General features: G+C 35.3%; 1 protein-coding gene across 1 annotated transcript in view; it reads right to left on the bottom strand.

Moving 5' to 3' along the window:
- DMD (dystrophin) overlaps positions 1 to 24,225 on the bottom strand; it is a 2,084,073-nt gene that overhangs the window by 1,249,549 nt on the left and 810,299 nt on the right. Inside the window, 1 exon segment of the mRNA NM_001003343.1 lies at positions 4,415 to 4,576. Coding sequence (NP_001003343.1) covers positions 4,415 to 4,576 — 162 coding nt within the window.

The raw sequence follows: 24,225 nt of genomic DNA on the forward strand, positions 1-24,225 counted from the left end.
CATGCACATAAATCTACTGTGTAGGAGCTAATGTTGCACAAGGTGGGATCAGGAATCTGCAGGATAAAAGAAACAGAATAGTTGAGCTATTGTGATCACTGCAAGGCAGCCCCACTGCTTCTTGTGATAATCTTAGTGATGCCATAATCTTAGTGACACCATAATATTCTCTATAAAGTGTGCATCATCAATTCTTTATGATAGAGAGTATTTAAACAGTACCCATATTGGATGTTTCTTGCATACCAGCGATTCAAAATAATGAAATTACTAGAATAGGAAAGAAAAAGTACAGACTGAAATATCTTTGTAATTTTAAGAATTACAGACATTAAAGTGGTTATTTGCATATGATTATCACAGCTCCTAAAATGATTCAGAGGCACCTCCAAGCTGACTGGCCCATTAACATATTTGGAATTAGGGGACAAAGAAGAATATAAGAAAACCAGGCCAAGTTCATCTACAAGCATCCCTGTTGAAAATTTTATTTGCCTGAATGAATTTACTTCTTCAGGAATTCTCAGCTCTGTTTTCTACCTTCATTCATTTCCCATAAGAAGAAGGGGACAATCAACATAAAAGAGAGAGTCACCCTAACCCCCTCCCACCGAAATCTTGACAATGTCATAGGTGTATCAAAGAGTGAGTGGTAATAAATGTGATGTGAAGAAAAGATTGTGGAGCGATTCAGCCATCAGTCGAATTTCATTCAAAGTCATTCTCAACCTTTGCCACATGTGAGAATGCTTCGGAGAATTTCCAATAGTTCTAACAACTGAGTCCCCCACAGAAGTTCTGACATGATTGGTATGGGGTGCACCCTGGGAACTTCAATTTTTCTTCCAGATTTTAGGTGCTAAAATTAAATCTGTGTTTCAGTATGTTCTGCAGGACGATTAAGAATTAAAGGGGATCCCTGGGTGGCTCAGTGGTTTAGCGCCTGCCTTTGGCCTAGGCCATGATCCTGGAGTCCGGGGATTGAGTCCTGCATCAGGCTCCTGCATGGAGCCTGCTTCTCCCTCTGCCTGTGTCTCTGCCTCTCTCTCTCTCTCTCTCTCTCAGTCTCTCATGAACAACAACAACAAAAAAGTAAATAACTTTACATATGCTATGTGTTTCTTTGCAGTTATATAATCTTATGATCTTATACTGTAAAATTGTTTTGAGGAAACACACATTGATTTATATATTTTAATCATAATATTTTCAAAATAGTACTTAAGTTTGATTTCCGTACATAGACGAAAAATTTCTCTATCTAGAAGAGTTCCTCCCATTTGCTTTATTCTATTTGAAACAATAAGACACCATCTTAATTTTGTACTTTGATAAGTATCTCACTTTAAATGGCCTGGCATTGGGCAGCTGATGCTATGGTCTTACGATATAAGATTTTGGTTTGTTCCAGTGTTACTGATTGAAATAAAAATACTTTGGTCACCGTATGCTCTAATATCCTTGCAGTATGTAGTCTTATTGTCTAAAAAGTTAGGTTTTATTCCTATGAGCTCATGTTACTAAATAAAACAGTAAATATTTTTAATCTGATTTAGAATCGGAAGGCCCAGTTCTGTAATCACGACAGGTAACTGATCAATTAACATGAGGAGGCAGCGGGGAGCTCATTTCTGTCTTACAGTATTAAACGAGAATGGAATGCAAGGACCCATTTTGATCTACATCTACTTTTATAAATAATAAGAACCTACCTGTTAGAAAGTTATACACATTGCATATATGTTCTTAATAGTGAAAATTTGTTATCTCCAAGAATCTCAATCTTAAAAGGCAGAAAAAGAAGGCTCTAGGAAAATTTAAATTTAGTAGCAAAACTACCAATGCACCACACGGTGGAGTCAGACATCCACAAATCTACGTGGCCAGTGTATGACAGGAAAACTGAGCACATTATTTAAGATGACCAAATACAGTACTGGCATTCATTTTGTCTGGCTTCTTGGTGATACACTAAAACAAGTACTCAATTTCTGAAAAGGGAAAGCTAAGTTGCCCTAATCTTTTAATTAACAATGAACTTTGATAGAAATTTAAAGAAACGAGTTGTTTTGTATTAATACCAACCATTAAACTTAGATCCCATGATATACACTTAGAAAAGTGTCATTTTGGTGGCATTCTCAGTGGCTTCTTTGTCTGATAAATGCTGTTACATTCTTACTTCATAGACAACCTCTTTACTCTCTGCTTGTTTCTTTCAAGAGAGTTTCAAATTGAGCTTCAGGAAATGTAATCCTTGAAGTAAATCTGGGTACCTGATAACTCTGTTCCAAAAAACAATTAACTTGCTGTCATCTTAAAATAAAATCTTGGAGAAGAATGTTTCAATAGCTTTCAGATGCCCTGCATCTTCCAATATTATATATTACCAGTTGCGGAATTCAAAGTTAAGAATTATCTTGCAAATGCAGCTGCAACCAGAAATGCATGGAAAATGGATTTGAGCTTGTTAGTGCTCTAGCATCCCTTTTTTCAAGTAGATTTGAAATTTCTTAATTGACATATGTGCTGTTATTTGCAATTATTTTGAACTATTATAATTAAAAACATTTTTACTACAGCTTTTTTTATGAGAAAACCAAACAAAACACTTTATATTGTGGTATTAAAAACTAGTATATTATATTCATGTTTATGGAATCCTGCATTAATATCTACAACCTTTTCAACTAAACAAGGTTGGGTTTTTTTACCCTAAAAGCTCACATTTGGTTCTAAGACAATAATAGCTATTGCCTATCTCATACTTTCATATTGCTACTTATACTTTCATTCTATGAGCCTCAAAAACTATATATTTTATAGTACAAATCCCGTTTTAATATTTAATATTTATACTATTCAAAATTTTCCTTAGTTTTATTCATACATTTATGAGCTGTCTTTAGTCAAACATTCCTCCAATGTACATCACTGAATTAAAGAAATAATTCTATTCTGCCTTTAGTTTAGAATCATGTATCTTTTCTCAACCCAATAATAATTTCCCATTCCTGTCATGCATTTTTCTAAAGCCTGCCTATAAAATTTTCTATGGTATAGTCTTAGGAATAGTTAATGGTCAAGCACTGGACTAATGTAAACTTGAAGAAATGCATATAGCAGGGAGCTTAAAATCCTCAACAGTGTTCGCCATTATCTCCCATTTACTATTTACACTTGTCCCAGTGAAAAACTATCATAAAGATTCTGTCATCAGGATTCCCCAAACTACACTTTCTTCATCCCCTGTCGCAATGGTCAATGAGGAACTCCTCTGCCCTGGAATTTGTAAGCCTATCAAAACCACCTGTACTCTGCCCCATGTTTTCAAGGACTTTCTTAGTCAAACTTTGACAATATGGTAAACTACCTCATGCTGTTGTGTACAATGATGCTCTGGGCACCAATTTAAACTATGATTCAGTGCACTATAATTGCACTGTAACTATGATCTATAAATCCAATACTTACTCCAAAAATTCATTTTAAAATGAAAACATGCAGGCATCTCCAACAATTAGTGAGGAGAGGGCCTTTGGGATGGGTAGATAACCTTCCATTGCCCCTCACATCAAAATGCACTGGTCTGAGTTATCCTTGGTTATTGGGCTCATAATATGTACCTATGATTTGAAAAATAGCTACATTACCTTACTATCAGAAAATCCCAAAGATGTTAGAATAAATAATACTTATAGTTTACATATATTCAAATGTTATTAAAAACAGAACTACTGCACTAAAAATATACTTCCCAAGGTGAAAGTTAATTTAGATATAGCCTAAATTTATTAAGTACAGAATCAACTTAGATTTATTTTCATTACTATTTTAACTCTCATTCTAAAAAAACTGGTTTAGCACATTTCATAATCTGGATGAACAGAGTGGGATCTATGAGTAAAAGTGATTATATATGGTATGATTGTTAGCAATAAAATGCACATTTATATCTCAAATTTTTTGTTTTCAACTACTTACAACACATTACAAGTAGAATAATAGAGATCATACGACTTATGATTCCAAGATAACAAAGATAAGTTGATAATAAATTATTTGAGACTGCATTTTTAGTGTCACCCTAAAAAGATATTCTTTACAATTTACATTCTTAAGGTTTTCTCTGTAGCTCAAGTATAATTTGAAAATATTGATTAACAGCAGATTTCCATATGCTATTCTCCTGCCTTTTAAGGGTCTCTATTTCAAATTCCTCCATTATATACTTTTAAAAATAAGTATTAGAGTACTATCCCAGAGCTCTTTTCCTCTCTTACCTCCAAACAGTCAAATCAGTAAATCAAATAACCTTCCATACAACTACTTGAATAAACCGTAACTAGAAATTCAGCAATCTCCTGTTCTGGTAATGCACCAGGTAATGGTAGCTCATTCTCAGTCTACTTGCCTGGGCTTCCTGAGGCATCTGAGCTGCATCCACTTTGTCAGCAATATAAGCTGCCAACTGCTTGTCAATGGAAGAGAGGGACTCCTGAATTAAGTGCAAGGATTTTTCTATCTCCTGGGCCGACTGGATACTCTGCTCAAGCAACTTTTGCCTCCTCACAGCCTACAGAAAAGAAGGAAGAAGGAAGTGGTTAAATGTTCACTTGCAATACTTTTCCTGCCATCCTGCCACAAAGTAAATGAATATTCTAGATTCTGCCACAATCACCTTTTTGTAAGATAGATTTCGCAGCTTCCTGCCACTCATTCAGCCCTGCTTATAAACATAAAAATAAGAATAAGAAGAATTAGCCCACAGAACCACAGGATCAGGAATCTCTGCAGGACCAAACCACAGAATTAGGTACATCAAGGGAAGAGACTGGAAGAAAACAGTAGCAAAATTGTCTCAGTCGTTGCAATCTGTTGTTCTCAGGCTGAACACTCCTCCTGATCTCATTATATAGTTCAAGAGATTTGGTTTACTTAGAATAGGGTCATCGTCATCACAATCCAATTCAAGATGGATAATCCACTTCCACCACGGAGACACATATACAATCTGTTCAGAATCAGCTCCTTTCAAAGAGAGAATTTCAGATAACCATCTGGTTATGGATTTATTTTAAATACGAGTCCTACCAGTTTTGCATGGGGTCCCTCCCATTTTCTTTCAGAATTTGGATTATGGAAATAACTTGTACATTTGGATCTGTGTTAGTGCTGAAGTGGAACAAATAATAAGTAATCATAGCTGCAATTAATCTTGATTGTTACTATAGGTATGATTAGGATAATTTAACACTTTCCAAATATAAATAGCATGCTGGGCAGTTTGCACAGTCTCCCTTCAAGGATCTGTTCACCTTTAGAAGAAAAGTTCTACAAGTGAGGACTGGGACAAGTAACTTACTGAGAATTCCTTAAGTTATGCATCATATCAAGTATTTTTCTTTATTATATGATGTGTGGCCATGGTTATCTGGTATAAGAGAACTATCCTTCCCACAGACCATGACCAGGGTTTTAAAAAAAGATCCTGCCTGTGATGAGTGCAGCATAATACAGAGTTGTCACATCACTATGTTGTACAAGTGAAGCTAATGTAACGCTGTGTGTCAACTATACTTCAATAAAAATATTTTTAAAAAGAATATATAGTGGGCTCTTCAGCTTAAAATGTACTAGAGATGCCATTATTTTCTAATGAAGCCAACCTGGAACACAGCAGTACTCAACTATGAATAAAGCTAAAAGAGCTGGAAGTCTCACACTACGACAGGAGTGGGAGAGCATTCTTGGTATTTCTACCTGTACCGGAAATCTTCCTCAGGAGTTTGCCTTAGGCTTTCCTTTCTTTTCATTCCACCCACACTTCTAGTTTCAGTTAGCTTTCTTTTGCACACAATTCTCAATTCTGTGTCTCCAGTCCAGATTTCCCCCTCGAGCTCCACACGTGCATAATGTATTCCCCTATTTGACAATTCTACTTGGACATCCCATAGCAACAAAACAACAGCATGACCAAATATGGACATATTCTGTTCCCCTTTCTCACTTACTTCCCACCTCGTCAACTTGCTTTTGCTCTTTTTCTGTATTTTTTCCCTATTTCAGTGGCTTGCAATTATTCATTGCCTTTATTAGGCATATTCTGCTGGATATTCCATCTTCCTCTACCATGTCCTTCACCATTTTATGTTTACTCAGTCAATCAATTCCCAATTCTTTATTCTACCTCCTAATATTTCTTGATTCCATCCTTCTCTCCCCCTCCTCACTGTCATTTCTCTAGTTGAGGTCATTACCATCTCTTGCCTCAAATACAGTACAGGCTCTTGGCTGGTATCCTACCTTATCATTACCCATCTGCAGCACAGCTATAGTGTGTTCTTTCTAAAATGAAATGATGACACTCTGCTTAAAATTCTCTAATGAGTATTTATTTTCCTGAGAATAAATGCAATACTCCTTAATATGACTTTAAAAAGTCCCTTCATAGTCCCTGCTGGACATAGTCCTTGCTCAAGCTACAGAGAAATTTTATTTTTCATTCTCCAGCATACACTATGACCCTCTTGATAGTTGGCCTTAAGCCTGCTAATCCTTTTTCTTTGAACAATTCCACCCCATCTTCCTTTAATTGGCTAATTTACCTTTACCCTTTAACTCTTACCTTGGAAGTGCAGACATCTCCCTTACCAGGTGGCTGTCCCTGACACCCTATGTTCTCTCTTGTACTTTGTATTTCTAGCTTAGTGTGTATCACCCCGTATTGCAATTTCCCATTAATTTTTGCCTCTGTTTTAGATTTTAAGTGCCAATGAGATTAGAGACTATGGCTGTCTTGTTCATTGCTCAATACCAGCTCCTAGAAAAAATACTTCTGTTCATCACTGAATGAATGGTGTAACAAGGATTTTTAGTGGGGAAAACAGAGAAGCATTCAAGTAGTCAAAAAAGGGATTTACCTAAGAAAGACAGACATGTCCTTTGGAGAAATGCCCTTTCTGTTTGTGGCGTTTTTTTTTTTTTTTTTTTTTTTTTTTTTCTTTTGGGGGAAGGTGTTTTTATTTTGGTATGTTGTGTGTGTGTGCTTGGAATTAAAAGTATCAGAATAGGAAAAAAAATAAAAATAAATAAAAGTATCAGCCTAGGATGGAATATTATTTACAGGAAACTTTAATCTACTTCTGTTAAAATACTTGATTCAAATAAGTGACAAAGATCTTGGCCTGTAATCTTATTCAAATGCAGTTTCCCCTTTCTTCAGTCAAAATCTCAACAAGAAGTTACTTCACATCATAACTCAGTTAATAGTGCTCATGGCTATAATCAGAGCTGTCTGTGTTGTACAAGAGAACGTCTGTAGCCTAGCCAGACTTTCTCCAGAGAAATGGATCCCTAATGATAAAATTTCACCATTGTGACAGGTGGCTGAAGAAACCTTCCAATCACAGCATGTAGTAACTGCCTACTCAGGCATTGTTGAAATCGGGTCCTTTATCTGGCTAAAGGCAAAAACAGCCTACTCTCCTGCGCCTATCTGTAGAATTTTAATATAATTGAATTGGATATAATACAGCATAATGTTAAACCACATATCTAGCCTCAAAATTATATTTAGAAATCTAACCTTTTCTATTCATGAGATTCTATGGATTGAAAGAAATGAAATGACCCAAGAGCTAATGGCAGAGTTGACCTCGGGTAGGATGGTTCTTTGCCTGGCCTGGCAGTCAGTAAGAGAGACTGATTTACATGGATTCTTTGATTATCTCAGGGAGTGAAAAGACATGATGTCAATCAAAGTTTGCAGAATTCTTTGAACTAATCATGGTATAAGCTGACTTCTATTTCTAAACATCTTGTTAGGCAAACCCCGATGGGGGGCCAGGCCTGTGGATTTTCTAGGACCCTCTGGCCACTTGACCTATGCTATATCTCATTGAACAGAGTTGGTAGGCAGTCCCAAACCAGACTTAAATTTCTGTTGTTGGTCCAGAATACACCTTAAGTATTGTTTTAAAATGTTATATCCTGTCTTCAGCTAACTCTCTTATAAGGAAGATGAATTATACAGCTAGATAAAAACAGGAAATATGAGGAGAGTTACAAAGACGTTGAGAGGCTGGCCATCAACAGTAAAAATACAAAAATAAAAAAGGGAAATCCTAATTATGGTTTCCAAGGAAAAAGCATAATGATAAAATTTTTATTTGGATTTTCAGAAAAATTCAAGAAAAATTAAGTTAATCAACGTACATGATAATATATTATTATTATTTCCTCAAAGTGCTCTATAAAAATCAAAATCTGAGTGATTTTTATTGGCAATGGAAGGTTGCCTCCTCAGCGATTGTTTCTTACATTCCTATTTTTTAAAATAATAACCTTTGTGCCCCAATACTACAAACATTTATATCAGAGAGCAACATGGCTAAGAAATTGTGGAAGAATGAATTTTTCATTCTGGAAAAATAAATTTCTCATGTGACATAAAAAATGAGAATTTTAATCAAAATAAATGTATTTAAACATGAATGAATGCAGGCTTGAAAATAGGAAAAAAAATTACACACATTATCCCAATAACTTTTTACAAATCATCATTCATTAAAGAAGCTGTATGTCCTCACTGCATTTATTAAAGTCACTATAAAATATAATCATTTTTATTTCATTTAGCAAGCAATGGGTAACTTCATGATTGCAAATGAATTAGGAATGTGGGTATTTTCACTATTAACATAGGATATTCTGAGATAATTATTATAAAGATATATTTCCCTTACAGTTGAGCTTTCTAGCCAGCAGCAAATGCTTATTAAACATATAATATTTTGCATAATTGAACTGTACACATAGTCTCTCACTATAGGAAGATAACAACCAAATCAGAAAAAAAAAATCTAGTAGAATGCAAGGGTACAATTTTCAGTCTAAGAAAGAAAGAAGAAAAACAAATCTATACCGTATGAGTTTTAAAAATGCCAGAAAAGTGTTTCTGTCCAAAATTCCCTATCCCATACTGATGGAATTCTTCTCTTGGTTGCACTCTCAACCAATTAAAATATATATATATATATTACAAAGAAAAGTTTTGCTAAAATAGAAATTCCTGAGAAATTTAATTCACTATATAGCATGAGTTTAGTCTGAGGCCACAAAAATAATTTTCTTTCAGTATCTGTGGGATCTAGGATTGGGAATGGGAGAGATTTTGTCATTATTTTGTTTCTTCTTTTAGGAGTGTGTGTTATTGTTTTACTTTATTTGCTTTTGCTTTTTGGCAGAAAACTAGGGAAAGGCTTTTGATGCCTGGATATGATTGTGGAAGACCAGGTGAGTAGAGGAGATTTTCATCAGGAAGCCCTTTGCTGTGGAATCCCTTGTGGAGGGGTTTCAGAGTGATACGAGGCTTGTGGAATGGAAAGCATGAGTGTGCAAAAGATACACTTTAATGTCTTAGCATCTTTCACAACCTTTTTTTTAAATCCAATTATTAATATCATTGGATATAAAATATAACATATAAATAAATATCCCTTGGTTGTTTATTAATGCACCACGCCAAGGAAGGTCTCAGTTTTCCTTTGTAAATTGCACAATAGATCCAGGCCTAACATTGTAAAATTTATCCTTTCTTTAGCCCTAGCTAAAAAAAAAAAAAAAAAAGGATTCTTTTTAGTGGGCTGGGATTTTGAGAGACACTTGACTTTTCAGAAGTTCAGACTGGGGATTTTCTCAAGAACTGCAGATTGTTGCCCATTCTGCTTCAATTTATGGAAAATAAACAAACAAAAAACTTCAGGCTCTGTGATGACAAATTACCTAGGGATTCTCTAAATTGTATTCATTCAGATGCAGACATGTAAAACAGTCTAACTTTCATCATTGTTTTATCTTCTTTCCCTAAGTAATGAGATCTACCAGCCATTGTTCAATTAGGCCTCATTTCCTAGAGTGATTTTAGTAGTAGATAAACTCAAAAAACTATTTCTCAAATTCTGAGGCAAGTAAAAGCAGCTACAAATTCTTGAAGTTTCTGCTTGGGGGAGAACGTTAATTGTCCCCACTTTGAATGCCACTATCTTGCACAAAAGAAAATAATAATGAGTTAAATATTTTTCGCTTGGACAGTGACTGGAGGGTGGGAGTCCTTAAGAGAGGTGCTAAAACCAAATCATACTCCTGAGGCTCTTCAGAAACTAACGTGAGACCAAAGAGAGGCCACTGATCTGCATTATTTAACAGCTTCCCCTCACTGCACACACAGACTGTCCTTAACCAGCGTTCTATTTTCTGGAGTCTCAAGCTCAGTGCACAGTAAATTAATGCAACTATTTCCTTTTAGTTTTTCTTTGTCACCTGTTAAGAGGTTGTAATTTGTTCAAATACCAAGTAATAAGAATACTCCATTTGACTGAATTATTTTGGTGAATTATTTGAGAGCATTTTTTTTTATTGAAGTGCAGTTGATACACAATGTTACATTAGTTTCAGGGGTACAACACAGTGATTTGACAAGTCTGTACATACACTATGCTGTGCTCCCCACAAGTGTAGCTACCATCTTTCACCATACAACACTATTACAATACCATTTCCCTATGCTGTGCCTTCTGTTCCCATGACTTATTTATTGCATAACTGGAAGCATGTATCTCCCTTTCCTCTCCATCCATTTTGATTAGCAGTTTCCTCACTCTTATGCAACTTATGAGCTATTCTGAAGCTCCATTACTATGGTCATGACCACAATACACTCTTGCTATCTTAGAATTGTGGCTATAGTCTTGAATTGAAAACAGTGTGTCCTAAGTTCCTCTCATTCTAAGAGAGAAATAATAACCTTTTCTCAAAAATCTTTATAGGGGAGGTGGGAAATCTGGCTCTTTCTTCATTTCTCCACCAAGCTTGCTTACTCTAAAACTCCACAAAGATTTTGAAGGGAATCATAGTCAGGCTTAATCCATGGCCCAGTATGATGGCATCTTCCATTAACCCCTCAATGAGGAATAAAAAGTGGTACTTCAACCTTCCTGCCCCAAGCAAGCAAGGGAAGCTCCAAGACTATTACTCGTAGAGTCTGGGAGTCCAAAGCAAATAGTTGACATCTAATTATCAACTTGGACTCTGTTTATGCAGTTCAGTGTTTTATTTGCTTTCTATGCCTACCTAAGTATAAAAGAAAAGAAATTGCAAATGATGGCAAAATAAAGAGAGGGAGCAGCCTCTACTTCCTAAATCTTGGTGTGGCAGAAACATTTCCATAGGTCAAGTAGACACTGAAAAAGACAGCCATGTTTGAGTTGTCTAGCAGAAACACTGCTTAAGGAGCAAGAGTACTCCACATTGAAGAGGCTTGAAGATATTTTCACTAAGCATGTTTTTCTTGAAGAATTTGGAAGACAGAAGAGCTTTTATAAGACCACTTGACAAGCCTACACTTGCACCCTCCAAAAAGCCAATGCTTATGTCCTTGTTATATAAAATACATGAACACCACATAAATGCTAATTATAGGAGACATTTGTTGACCTTCCTTCAGTCCTACTTCTCAGGCCAATGGAGAATAATGGGACCCAGATGAGGTAGGGGAAAGTGATGATGGTATAGAGAGGAAACTGATCACTCTCCCCTTTTACTGCAGGTCACGTAGGCTATAGTTTAAACTTTAAATGGAAACAGTAGAGAACGTTAAACTGAATATGAGATTGAAATTTTAAGCTGTACTAAGCTGGCTTTAACTTTTTAATTTCACAGAGCCTGGAAAGCAATGGGATCTATTCAGGATGCCAGTAAGAAAGATGAAATAACCACCAGCTTGAAGCAAAATATTTCATGTTTCTCTCCTACCTGGTTCCAACTATACAGCAAACTACTATCATAGCCAATGAAATCAGCACTTCATAAACTGAAGTAGAAACAGAGGATAAAAGATGGATACAAGAAACAGCTAGAATGCGGTCCAGGGAAAAGTAGGAAATGGTTTTTGGAAGGCGTAGTAAAGAAATAGGTAATGAAGGGCATAGGAACTATTTTTGAAACTCCGAGAATTATGGTAGCATGGCATGATTAGAAGGCTTATAAAGATATAGCAATGCCTTTGTCTTATACAACAGCCAGCAAATTGCACATTTTGTATCTATCTAGCAAGGTTCCAAGTATGGACTACTGCTGCTATCAAATGCAACACTTTGCCTACTGATGGAATAATTTCAGTGAATAGCCAGTTAAACTTCCTGAAGGATATTTTTAAGGTCTGTAAGGAGGCATGCCATGGCATAAAAATGCCAGTAATTATTTAAGGACTCCTAGGAATGTTCTATCCGTCTCACAAACACGTTCTCTCAACTTCAGTTGTTTAGAACTGATTGGAGGGCAACCTCAAAGAAACTGAAATTTAAGGTACACCCTAGGCCTGACTGTAGACTCAGAACTCTTTAGGGTTGATAAGAAATAAACATTTCATTCTTCATGATTTTGTATGATGAAAGGAAAATAATAGATCCTCACAGAGTTGCATATAACATTTCTCGATAGTTACGTGTGCTTTCAGCAGGCTGAGGAAATGCTTTTTTTTTTTTTTTTTTTTTTGAGGAAATGCTTTTTAAGAGGAATTCAGGTAGTATTTTCCACAGAGAATTAAACGGAGATTTAAAAGATAAAGCAGAGGGGGAAGAAGACAATTTATATCAGGAAGGATAATTTACACCTGCTAACTGCTTCAGCAACCATCAAAAGCTTCACTTTTTTGCATTTTTGTTTTCAAATTAGTCCTATTTTTTCCTAAAGACAGGAGATCCCACAGAGTGTTCTTTGGACAAGAAAGACCAACAAAATTAAAACAAAAAAACTGTGTTGATCTAAGCCACTCCAGATATAACTCTTGTGGAGTCCTGCGACAATTAGCTTCTGTAGCATGTTTGTTAGTATACATGATAGGCTATAAATAATTAAATATATGTAATTATAAACACAAATGTTTATATACATAGTCTTTAAATATAAAAGAATGTTATTCTTTTTTTAATGTTATTTACAAGGGTCATCTGTTTTTGTCTATGCCACTTGGTTTAAAACCACCAGGCAGAAAAATCCCAAAACCATGTGCATGGAGCACTCTATAATTTCCTTTACAGGAAAATATTATAAATGTTAAAACCATGGGGGTCATGTTTAGTTGGAAATTCATCTGTTTCAGGTCTGTGCAGGTCACTGAAGTTCTTCTGTGACTTCTGAATGAAGCACATTTGAAAGCAATGTTTGGGGATCACTTTATCAATGGAACTTGACATCAGATAGCCATCACTTTCAAGTAAAGCATTGATAGAATGGTCAATGAGCTGTACAGTAATATACCGAAGACATTTCTGGATTTTTGCTGCATCCATTCATCTTCATGGGTAGACAAATGACATTGATCTTCTACCCTGACAGGAACAAACCAATGCGTTATTTCAGCTTCGAAAAAGAAGTGATGGAAGTATAATACAGTAAATCTAGAAGGAATCTACAGAGTTCATCTTATCCCAGCCTTCTCAAGTAACTTCAGAGACTCTTCTGGTCAGTAAAGCTTCTCTGGTGTAATGGCAGGATGCTCTCTGATCACACATGTGTTCATAATATGGAAGTCTAAACTTTAGGCAATTAATAATTTACTGATATTGCAAATAATTAATATACCATAGAATATTGCTCCTGATACAGAAGAGTGGGACAGAATCAGAGTCTGAGGATAAATTGGGTCAGGATTGAGACTACATATCTAAGTAACACATAGAGTCTATGTAAGAGTAAAAATCCAAATCTGGAGGTAAAATCAAGTTGTAGAACAAAGCAATAAGTAGAGGTCAGAAACACAAGTAGGAATGTAGCCACTGAGAAAGTTAATTGATTTCTGGCAATTGCTTCTATTATCCCAGGAAGCCAGAGACTCGGACTTTTCCATAATTCAAGTATAGGTAGGGAAAAGGCAAGGTGCCACAATTGTAGCTGGTGCTTCCAAGCTGAGGTACGCATGTAATCACCCAAGTAAAGAAGGCCTCTAGTGAAGGAGAACCTAGTGAGACCAGATGTAGATAGACCAGTAGTTATGCCAACTTGTCATTGAATGACATGTTACTTGGTGCTCCTTACATAAGGGCAGTGATTTCTAGCCAACACAGCAATGTAGAAGAGATCTCAGAGCAGAAGACCTTCTGGTGCTTGTCACTTTCTCCACTCAGGAATTCAGACCCTCAGGATAATGAACAGACAGAGTGTTTCTGGCCTCCTGGACTTGCGATGATGGGTGAGAAGCACTTCTGTCACACTACCTTCTCCAAAGCAGTGAAGGATGGCCACAGGGGTTGCCCTATAATACAGATTTCAGTCTGCAGGCAGATATTCTCAAATGTGGCCCTAATCACCTGAAATGGTTATTTTCTAATGTACATTAGAGATATATGTTGGATTCCTTTTGCTGTGTGAGAGGTCCATAATGGTCTGAAGCCACCATTCAGGTTTCCTTGAAATAAAATGCCCTGGACTCTGTTGGCTGGTATGGCCAATCATCAATCTAGTTAAATTATACTCACACTGCCAACTAGAAGTAGTATCTGAGCACTACAATTCTTTCCTGGGATGTCTGGGATGATCTTTTTTTTTTTTTCATCCCATATGCATGACAATTAACAATATTTATTTATCACAAATACTCCAGATGTTCACCATGGTTCTGAAGAAGTTGAAGTGCAAGACAGAGTGTGTTTATGGCTTCCTGTCACCCTGCTCATCCACACCACACTGAATAATTTCTCAGGTCTGGCTGAGTAGCTGCACCAAGCACTATTTCGTCCTAAGGTTATTAGGAGGCTTTCAAATCTTTTGTTCTCCAAGTAGATAAGATAGACAAGACTGCAGATTTGTAGTGAGGAATTCCCACCAGGGCCTTTGGCTCTGATATGATTCATTTGGCTGGGATGTGCACCTTGAATAGCAGGAACAAGATGCAGTGAACAGCTGCTTTTCCTTTCGCTTGCCAAATAGGCTGTACAATTCCTGACAGTGTGCTGGGAGCACAGACAGAAGACCCATGTGTGTGCCTGTAAGCATGGGGAACAGATAAACACTAGCAAAGTGGTGCGTTGCACTCGATTCTTTGTTAGAGACCAGGGCTGTCTGTCACTGAATGTTCTTGTGAGATATTAAGATGGCTGAAATATAAACTGTTTTCCAATCTCTTCTCACCTCTATCTCCTCTCCCCAGGGACACCTTACAATCATCTGGACATGAAACCCATTGCACTGAAGTTGTTTTAAGTGAGAGAAGAGCAAACAGGCATCAGGTGGTGGGCCCTCACTTATAGCATTCTTGCACTTGTCATAAGTCAGATGCAGCTAAAGATTAAGCTGTGGACAATATCTACCACAGCCACACAGGACTATATAGTGTCTTCCAAACTGGTCCCCTGGGAAATGTCTGTTCCATCCATACTTTGGTCTGGTCTGGGAGGGAGAGAGGGGTAGCATATTGGGGAACATAGCAATGCACTTTGTATGCTTACTCTACTCCAGCAGGGAAATAGAGCCTTGAAGGAGAATTACGCTCTTCCCCTTCCCTTTCTTCTTCTTCCTCCTCTTCCTCCTCTCCTCCACCTTCTTCTTTTTTTAAAAAAAGATTTTATTTAGTTATTTGAGAGAGAGAGAGAGAGCACAAGTGGTGGGGAGGGGCAGAGGAAGAGGGAGGAGCCAACTCCCCACTGAGCAACAAGCTCCGATTCAGAGTTGGGGCTCATTCCAGGACTCTGGGATTATGATCTGAACGAAAGGCAGACACTTAACTGACTGAACCACCCAGGTGCTCCTTTTCCCCCCTTCTTGGTTTCATTCTTCAGGAGTTGAAAATGAGGGATACCTGGATAGCTCAGTGGTTGAGCATCTGCCTTCACTCAGGTCGTGATCCTGGAGTAGTGGGATCGAGTCCCACATCAGGCTCCCCATGGCGAGCATGCTTCTCCCTCTGCCTATGTCTCTCTCTCTCTCTCTGTATCTCTCATGAATAAATAAATAACATCTTAAAAATTAAAAAAAGGAATTGAAAACGAGCTTCACCTCTGGAATAAAGAGATAATCAGCTCCAATGAGCATTGAATGGACCCGAAAAAGTTAATGATCCACACTAGGAATTAATCTCAGACATAGGGCACCTTAGCAAGGAGATTGCCCTAAATAATTCATGCTCAAGTAAAGGTCAAGCCCAGAGTTCTCAAACCTAAATAGTCGTCAGATTGTAGAGGGAATTTTCAAAACACTATTCCTGGTCTCAATTAAATTCTACTGAATTAGAAAATCAAAGGGAGTTGAGAAGGTGTACATATAGATTAAATTTCCTACATCTGAGTAGGATGTAAAGTTCCTACATCTGTGTGATTTTGATGACTTGCCGAATTTGCAATGAATTATCGAGAGTGAGATTTGAAAGAAAAGATGCCATAAATAAGACATAATTACAGTTAAATGCAATTAACTAGGCTCCCAATAAAAAAGAACAAGAGAATTAGCCATGTCTCAATGCAGATCAGAAGACAGGCAACTTGGTAAGGTACAGGCAGTAAACAACTCTCCAATTTTGGGGGGAACTTGGAAGGAAACTGTTGAATGAGTATTTACATTCTTGGACTTATAAAACAGCTTAATGAACTTGAAAATATTTTTGTTCCTCGTTCCATACATGAATTGCCCTGAGATACTAGAATACATTGTAAAAAAAAAAAAAATGTTCTTGAATGTCCCTCTCTCATTTCCTTCTTTTTTGAAAAAACATGGACAAGTAATTTCAGGGCAGGCTTGCTTGAATATTAAAGAACAGTTTTGATCACTCAACCCATAAAATCTATGAAGTGGCTTGAAAAGAAAATAATTTTAAAAGAGGGTAGTGTGGGAAAAGGAAGACAGATGAGCTAGATGGACATATACTTTGAGAACAATATTTTATGTTATAGGAATTAAATGTTACTTGTAATTTATAAAGGGTCATAAGTAAAAGCTATATGCAGGTGTCATTAAAACAAACAGAAAAACACCAGGAGTTTTTATGAAAATGTACATGGATAATAAAATTAAAAAGAAAAGCCTCTATTCAAAAATTCATTCTTAAAATGCTAATTTACCAATCCACACCCATCTAATTTTTGTAATTAACTGATTTTTAGGCTTTAACATCCAAATTTTTTTAAAGATTTATTTATTTATTTTAGAGAGAGACAGAGAGAGAGCACGAAAGACTGGCAGAAGGGCAGAGGGAGAGGGAGAGAGAGAGGGAGAGAGAAAAGCATACTCCCTGCTGAGCAGGGAGCAAGACATGGGGCTCCATCTCACAACTCAGAGATTAGACCTGAGTGGAAATCAAGAGTTGGATGCTCAACCAACTGAGCTACCCAGGTGCCCCAGATGTTCTTCATTCATACATTAACTCCTTTTTTTGCTATTCCAACTTTAAAGGAAGGAGTTTAAGTACCAAATTATAAGAAATTTAAGGGTGAGATATATCCTTTATGTATATGTTCATACCATTAATAAATATTTTAATGCTCTCCCAAAGCAAAAGCAATTCACCTACAGGAAGTATATAATAATATATTAAAGATAATGATTATATATATTATATAATAAATATTAATTAGGTAGTAAAATAGAAGGCATGTATATGCGTGTATACATATATACATGCACACATCCATGTATACATATACAGAATATAAATACACAGATATAGGTGTATAAATGTATATGCAAGCATAAATATGTATATTTGTGTTGATGTGTCCCTTTGTCTCTGGATTAAAAAAGCTAATATATTACAATTGGATACATACAGACAAGAAAAGTTTACTATCTTACAAAAAATTTCAGAAATGTCAATGCAAATGGCCAAGAAAATACTATATATTGAAGTAAGGTAAATTATATTTAAAGATAATGATGGAATTACTACTTACAAAAACAAATACATCTCCATGATTCATAGTGATTCAAATAAGAATGAAACATATTTTCATCAACCTTCATTCTTATGAAGGTTATGTAATATTTCAGTTCCTGTGTTTATAAAATACAGGGTGATTAAATTCAAAACACAACATGCATGCTAAAATATTATTAAAATCAAGAATCAAAAAAAAAAATCAAGAATCAAGGTAACTCACATAATTGATGGAAGGTAAAAGAAGATACCTTTTACAGATAATAAAAGATGTAGCAAATAGAGAATGAAAATTTATTTTCTAATTAAAAAATAAAAAAGGATATACTGTCTTGTCTATTTTTCTTACATTAATGAGGACTGGGCTATAGGGTTTATTAGCTATGTATAAATATTATACAGGTGGGCTTTTTCCCCCTTAAAACATAATCACTCTTGTCCAATTATTCAATTAAAACTATTACCAGAACAACTTGCATAGTCTACTACTCAGCTAAAAAATGAAGTCACCTTGAACACAGATGTTTAGTGTAACATTCTGCTAACAGTGCATTTTTAAAAAAAATAATAGTTTTATCACAGAGCCTTCACCCTAAAAGAGTCAAGAATCAAGATATCCAAAATCCTTTCTACTATTGTAAGGAAAGAAAGCACAAAAATTAAAACATGAAAAAATGTAATCCTAGAAGTTATATCCATTATTAACATGCAAAGAATTAATTTCTTTTAAATTCCACCTTTCAAAGTACTAAGATATTTATTATTGGTTAATCATCCCTAGTGAGATATTTTTAAACAATGTTGTTCCATAGAAATGCATCTAATTCTCTAACTTCTGGAAGATTTTAAAAGCAATTTAGGTATAAAATTAACCAGACATATAAAATGACAACCAGGAGTGGCATCATGGTCATACTGACCTGTGCAATCATGCACTACTCCATGTGTAGAAGTCTTGTGTTTGCTTTCATGACTGCTGTCACTATCTTGAATTTCTTAATTTTAGAACAAGAAGTCTGCATTTTATTCCTGTGCTGGATCCCACAAATTAAGCAGTTGATCCTAATTACAATAAGTTGGGGACAGTGGCCAATAGCTATAATATTGAAATAAGAAACCAAGCTAAATTGGATAGGATAGAGAAATAAATTTTAAAAAAGCATAAAATTCAAATTGGAGGCACCAGGACACAGTGACATACTAGTGGAGGGAAAACGAGTACCAAAGGAAAGGCTCTGAAATATGAATATAATTGAAAATAAGATTCCAAATCCCAGTCTCTGATTTGCTTCAGGATATACATTCATCCTGGAGATACTGCCTGAAGACAACGGAAATTAAAATACCTTTCATTTGGATTGTCCATGTGTCCATATGTGTGTAGTTGTGAATGAAAGTTTTACTTTGCAGAAAACTGTGGAAGAAATTTATATAACTTTATACTACAAACCATTTTGCTGAGTACTACTTTGTCTACAATATCATTTGCTAACATTTCCATTTAATTTTTTTTCATTTCCATTTAAATTGATCTTACAACAGAAGATCTCTTATTGCAAATACTTTCCCTTCAGTTCTTCAGAGGTACCAGTTTTCTATTCTCCCATCCTTACTTCTTCATACCACCACCACTATACAACATATAAAAGATGTAGTTCCCTCTGAGGTATGGAGACTTTCATGAGTAAACTTTCTCAGCCTTACTACTCTTCACTTCAAAATATCTTTGTATTAACTCAATTCACTCTCTTCCATTTTCAAAGTCCATCATTCCATTTTTGCTCATATACCCTCTCCTATAAGACCTTGCTTCTACATGTTAAGTATGTATCTTGGGATCCCTGGGTGGTGCAGCGGTTTAGCGCCTGCCTTTGGCCCAGGGCGCGATCCTGGAGACCCGGGATCGAATCTCATGTTGGGCTCCCTGCATGGAGCCTGCTTCTCCCTCTGCCTGTGTCTCTGCCTCTCCCTCTCTCTATCTCTCTCTCTCTCTCTCTCTCTCTCTCTGTGTGTGTGTGTGACTATCATAAATAAATAAAAAAAAATTAAAAAAGTATGTATCTTTACTGGATTTTTCCTCACATTACAAACATGTTTAAATTTTCACTGTTCTGGAAGTAAATAAAATATCTTGTCTGTTCTATAACTCAACTTAAGTTACGGGCCCTCCTCATATTTCCCTCACCAAACATCTTTTTTTTTTCATTTTCAAAGACACGCTAATTCTTTCATCCCCAGCTTTACTGAGATATAACTGGCACATAACATTGTGTAAATTTAAAATGTACAAAGTGTTAGTTTAATACATTTATAAATCACAAAATGAGTGCCACAGTATTAGCTACCACCTCTACCCTGTTACATAGTCACCATTTTTACATCCTGAAGAATAATTTACATTTCCTACCTCCACTTTACCACTGACCATTTCCTCTTTTACCACAATTTAACCCCACAGTTGACCTTCCAGGAACTGATCAAGGCAGCTATAATTAAGAACTGAAGGACTGAACGGTTGTTGAACAAATAAATCCAGCTAGTAGAGACCACTTCTGAAGATATTAAATGGGTAATGGGTAAATGTTGAATCACTTACATACAGTGAAATTCTACACCTGAAATGAATATCACACTGTATGTTAGCTAACTGAAATTTAAATAAAAGCTTGGAAGAAAAAACTAAAGTATTAGGTTCTGTAGTTTATGGACTACTTAGGAAGAAGAGAGGTAAAAATTATTTTAAGTGTTTTATATAACAAGAGGCAAGTTAAATATTATAACCTGGCTGATTCTCAGTTTGCTATCATTTTAGAGAAACTTCGGTAGTCTATGATTTCAATCTTTAAATATGGTTAATTTTGTTTATATACTTCTCATTAAATTGGATACATCCAGACTCTCATATCTAAGAGTAACCTGATCAGTTATTTTATATACATACCTATTCTCATTATATTAATATTTATTGCTAAAAAATAGACTCACATTTCAGCAGTAAACAGATGAAGAGACAGCTTTTTTTTTTTTTTTACATTTAGCCTCGTAATTATAAGGAGAGTAGTTTTAACATCGCTTCAAGGTGACAATCTATTTATAGGGAGAGGCCACTGCACTTTATTTTTTTCTTAAGTATCCACCAGTATAAAGAGGTCTAAAAGTGGACTGCATGTAACTGAAGTTAAAAAAAAAAAAACTGGTTCACAAAGCAAAATATGGATGGCTGATGTACCTCTTATTTCCTGCCAGACCACATGTAGATCTGCTAAGACTATCATTCAAATCTGTTAGGAGAGAGGTTGGTAAACAAAGAGAAGAGTACCAAAGATTACTTTAAGGTTTCGGCCTGAAAATTTTGAAGAATAAGCTGGCAAGAATAAACTTGTCAAAACTGAGTTGGGTAGGTTTGATAGGAACTCAAATCTAAGAATGTGAAGTTTGGGATCCCTGGGTGGCGCGGTGGTTTGGCACCTGCCTTTGGCCCAGGGCGCGATCCTGGAGACCCGGGATCGAATCCCACATCGGGCTCCCGGTGCATGGAGCCTGTTTCTCCCTCTGCCTGTGTCTCTGCCTCTCTCTCTCTCTCTCTCTCTCTATCATAAATAAATAAAAAAAATTAAAAAACAAAAAGAACTGAAGAAGAGATAGAGTTTTTCAGACAAGCAAAATCCAAAGAAATTCATCATCATCAAACTGGCCTTATAAGAAATGTTAAAAGAATACGTACTAATTAGTAACAGGAAACATATAAATCTCACTGGTAAAGGTAAACATGTAGTCAAGGTAGTGGGTTAATCATTTAAAGAGCTAGTATAGTGATTAATAGATAAAAGAAACAAAAATAACTATAATAATTAGTTAAAGGATACACAAAATACAAAGATGGAAAATGTGAAATAAAAAACATAAAACATGGGGGGAGTAAAAATGTAGAGTTTTAGAATGTGTTCAAACTTAAGTTTCTATCAACATAAAATACACACACACACAGAAATATGTACATGCAGATATAGGCTATTATACCTATATAATTACCAAATTATAATTACTAAATATCAATACCTACAATATATAATTAGCAAATTACAATAATTATTGAAACCTCAAGTCAAAAGATATGGAATGGAGTGGAAAGAAACAAAACAAAACAAAACAAGACTCACCTATTATGTACATGACTCACTTTGGATCTAAAGATACACACAGATGGAAAGTAAAAGGACAGAGAAAGGTGTTTCGTGTAAATGAAAACCAAAAGAAAACTGATGCAGTTATACTTTTATCAGACAAAACAAAGACTGTAAAAAGAGACAAAGAAGGGCATTACATAATTAGAAAAGGGTCAATCCAATAACATAATATGATTATTTGTACGCATTTATGCACCCAACATAAGAGCATCTAAATATATGGAGAAAATATTAACAAATCTAAAAGAAGTAAATTGACAGCAATGCAGTAATAGAAGACTTTAATACCCCACTTACAACAATGGATAGATCATCCAGACAGAAAATCAATAAGGAAACATCAGCCTCAAACCACACATTATATCAGATGGATTTAATATATTCAATATATATATATATTGAATATTCATGTATATAAATATATATATACACACATATATAATATATATACATGTATATGTATATGTATATATATTTAACACACATATATATATATATATACATATATACACACACACATAAAGAGCATTCTACCCAAATGCAATAGAATATACACATTCTTCTCCAGTACACATGGAACATTCCCTAGGAAAAATCATTAGGCCACAAAACAAGAATCAATAAATTTAAGAAGACTGAAATTATATCAAGCATCTTTTCCAACCACAACAGTGTGAAACTAGACATCAATTATAAGATGAAAAAATGGAAAAATTACAAGTATATGGAAACAATATACTAGTCAACAACCAGTGGGTCAATGAAGAAATCAAGTAATACCTGAGACAAGTGAAAATAGAAAAACAACATACCAAATCTATGAGAGGAAGTAAAAGCAATTCTAATTCTAAGAGGGAAGTTCATAGTGATACAGGCATACCTCATGAAACAAGAAATATCTCAATAAACAATTTAACTTTACATCACAAAGAACTAGAAATAGAAGAACAAGCAAAGCCCAAAATTAGCAGAAAGAAGGAAATTGTAAATATTAGATTGGAAACAAATTAAATAGAGAGTACAAAGACAAAAGAAAAAAAATCAATGAACCTAAGATCTGATTCTTTGAAAAAAAAATAGACAAAACTGACAATCAGTTAGCTAGACTCACTAAGAAAAGTGAGAAGGCTCAAATAAGTAAAATAAGAAATGAAAGGGGAAAAGTTACAATTGACACTACAGAAATACAAAGAATCATAAGAAAATTCTATGAACAATTATACGTCAACACATTGGACAAACTAGAAGAATGGATAAATTCCTAGAAACACGCAATCATCTAATACTGAACCATAAAGAAATAGAGAATCCAAATAGACTGATTATTAGTAAGATAATTGAGTCAGTAATGAAAAACCTCCTGCCACAAAAGTCCAGGACCAGATAGCTTCACTGGCAAATCAAACATTCAAAGATTTAATACTTAAGCTTATCCCACTCTTTCAAAAGATTGAAGAGGAGGGAGTACTTCCAAACACATTTTATAAGGCCAGGTTTACCTTGAAAGTAAATCTGATAAGAATACCACAAAAATATTATAGGCCAAAATCCCTGATGAACATAGATTCAAAAATCTTCAATAAAATATTAGGAAACTGCATTCAACAATACATTAAAAGGATTATACACCATGATCAATTGGGATTTATTCCAGGGATGCAAGTATGGATCAACATTCATAAATCAATGTGATATACCACACTAACAAAATGAAGGATAAAAATTATATAATCACCTTAATATATGCAAAATTGTTTGGCAGAATTCAACTTCCATTCCTGATTAAAACTCTCAACAAAGTGTATATAGAAGGAACATACCTCAACATAATAAAGGCCATATATAACAAGCCCACAGTTAACATCACACTCGTAAAAAGGGCTCAGCTTTTCCCAACAAAAAGCTGACAGCTTTTTCTCTAAGATCAGGAACAAGGCAAGGATCCCCTCTCTTGCCACTTTTACTCAATATAGTATTTGAAATTTTATCCAGATCCAAGAAATTAGGCAAGAACAGGAAATAAAAATCATCTAAGCTGGAAGGAAGAAATAAAAAAAAATCACTATTTGCAAATTAGATGATATTATATATAAAAAAACCCTAGAAACACCACCA

The sequence above is a fragment of the Canis lupus genome, chromosome X (assembly GCF_011100685.1).
Source record: "Canis lupus familiaris isolate Mischka breed German Shepherd chromosome X, alternate assembly UU_Cfam_GSD_1.0, whole genome shotgun sequence".
NCBI lineage: Eukaryota > Metazoa > Chordata > Mammalia > Carnivora > Canidae > Canis > Canis lupus.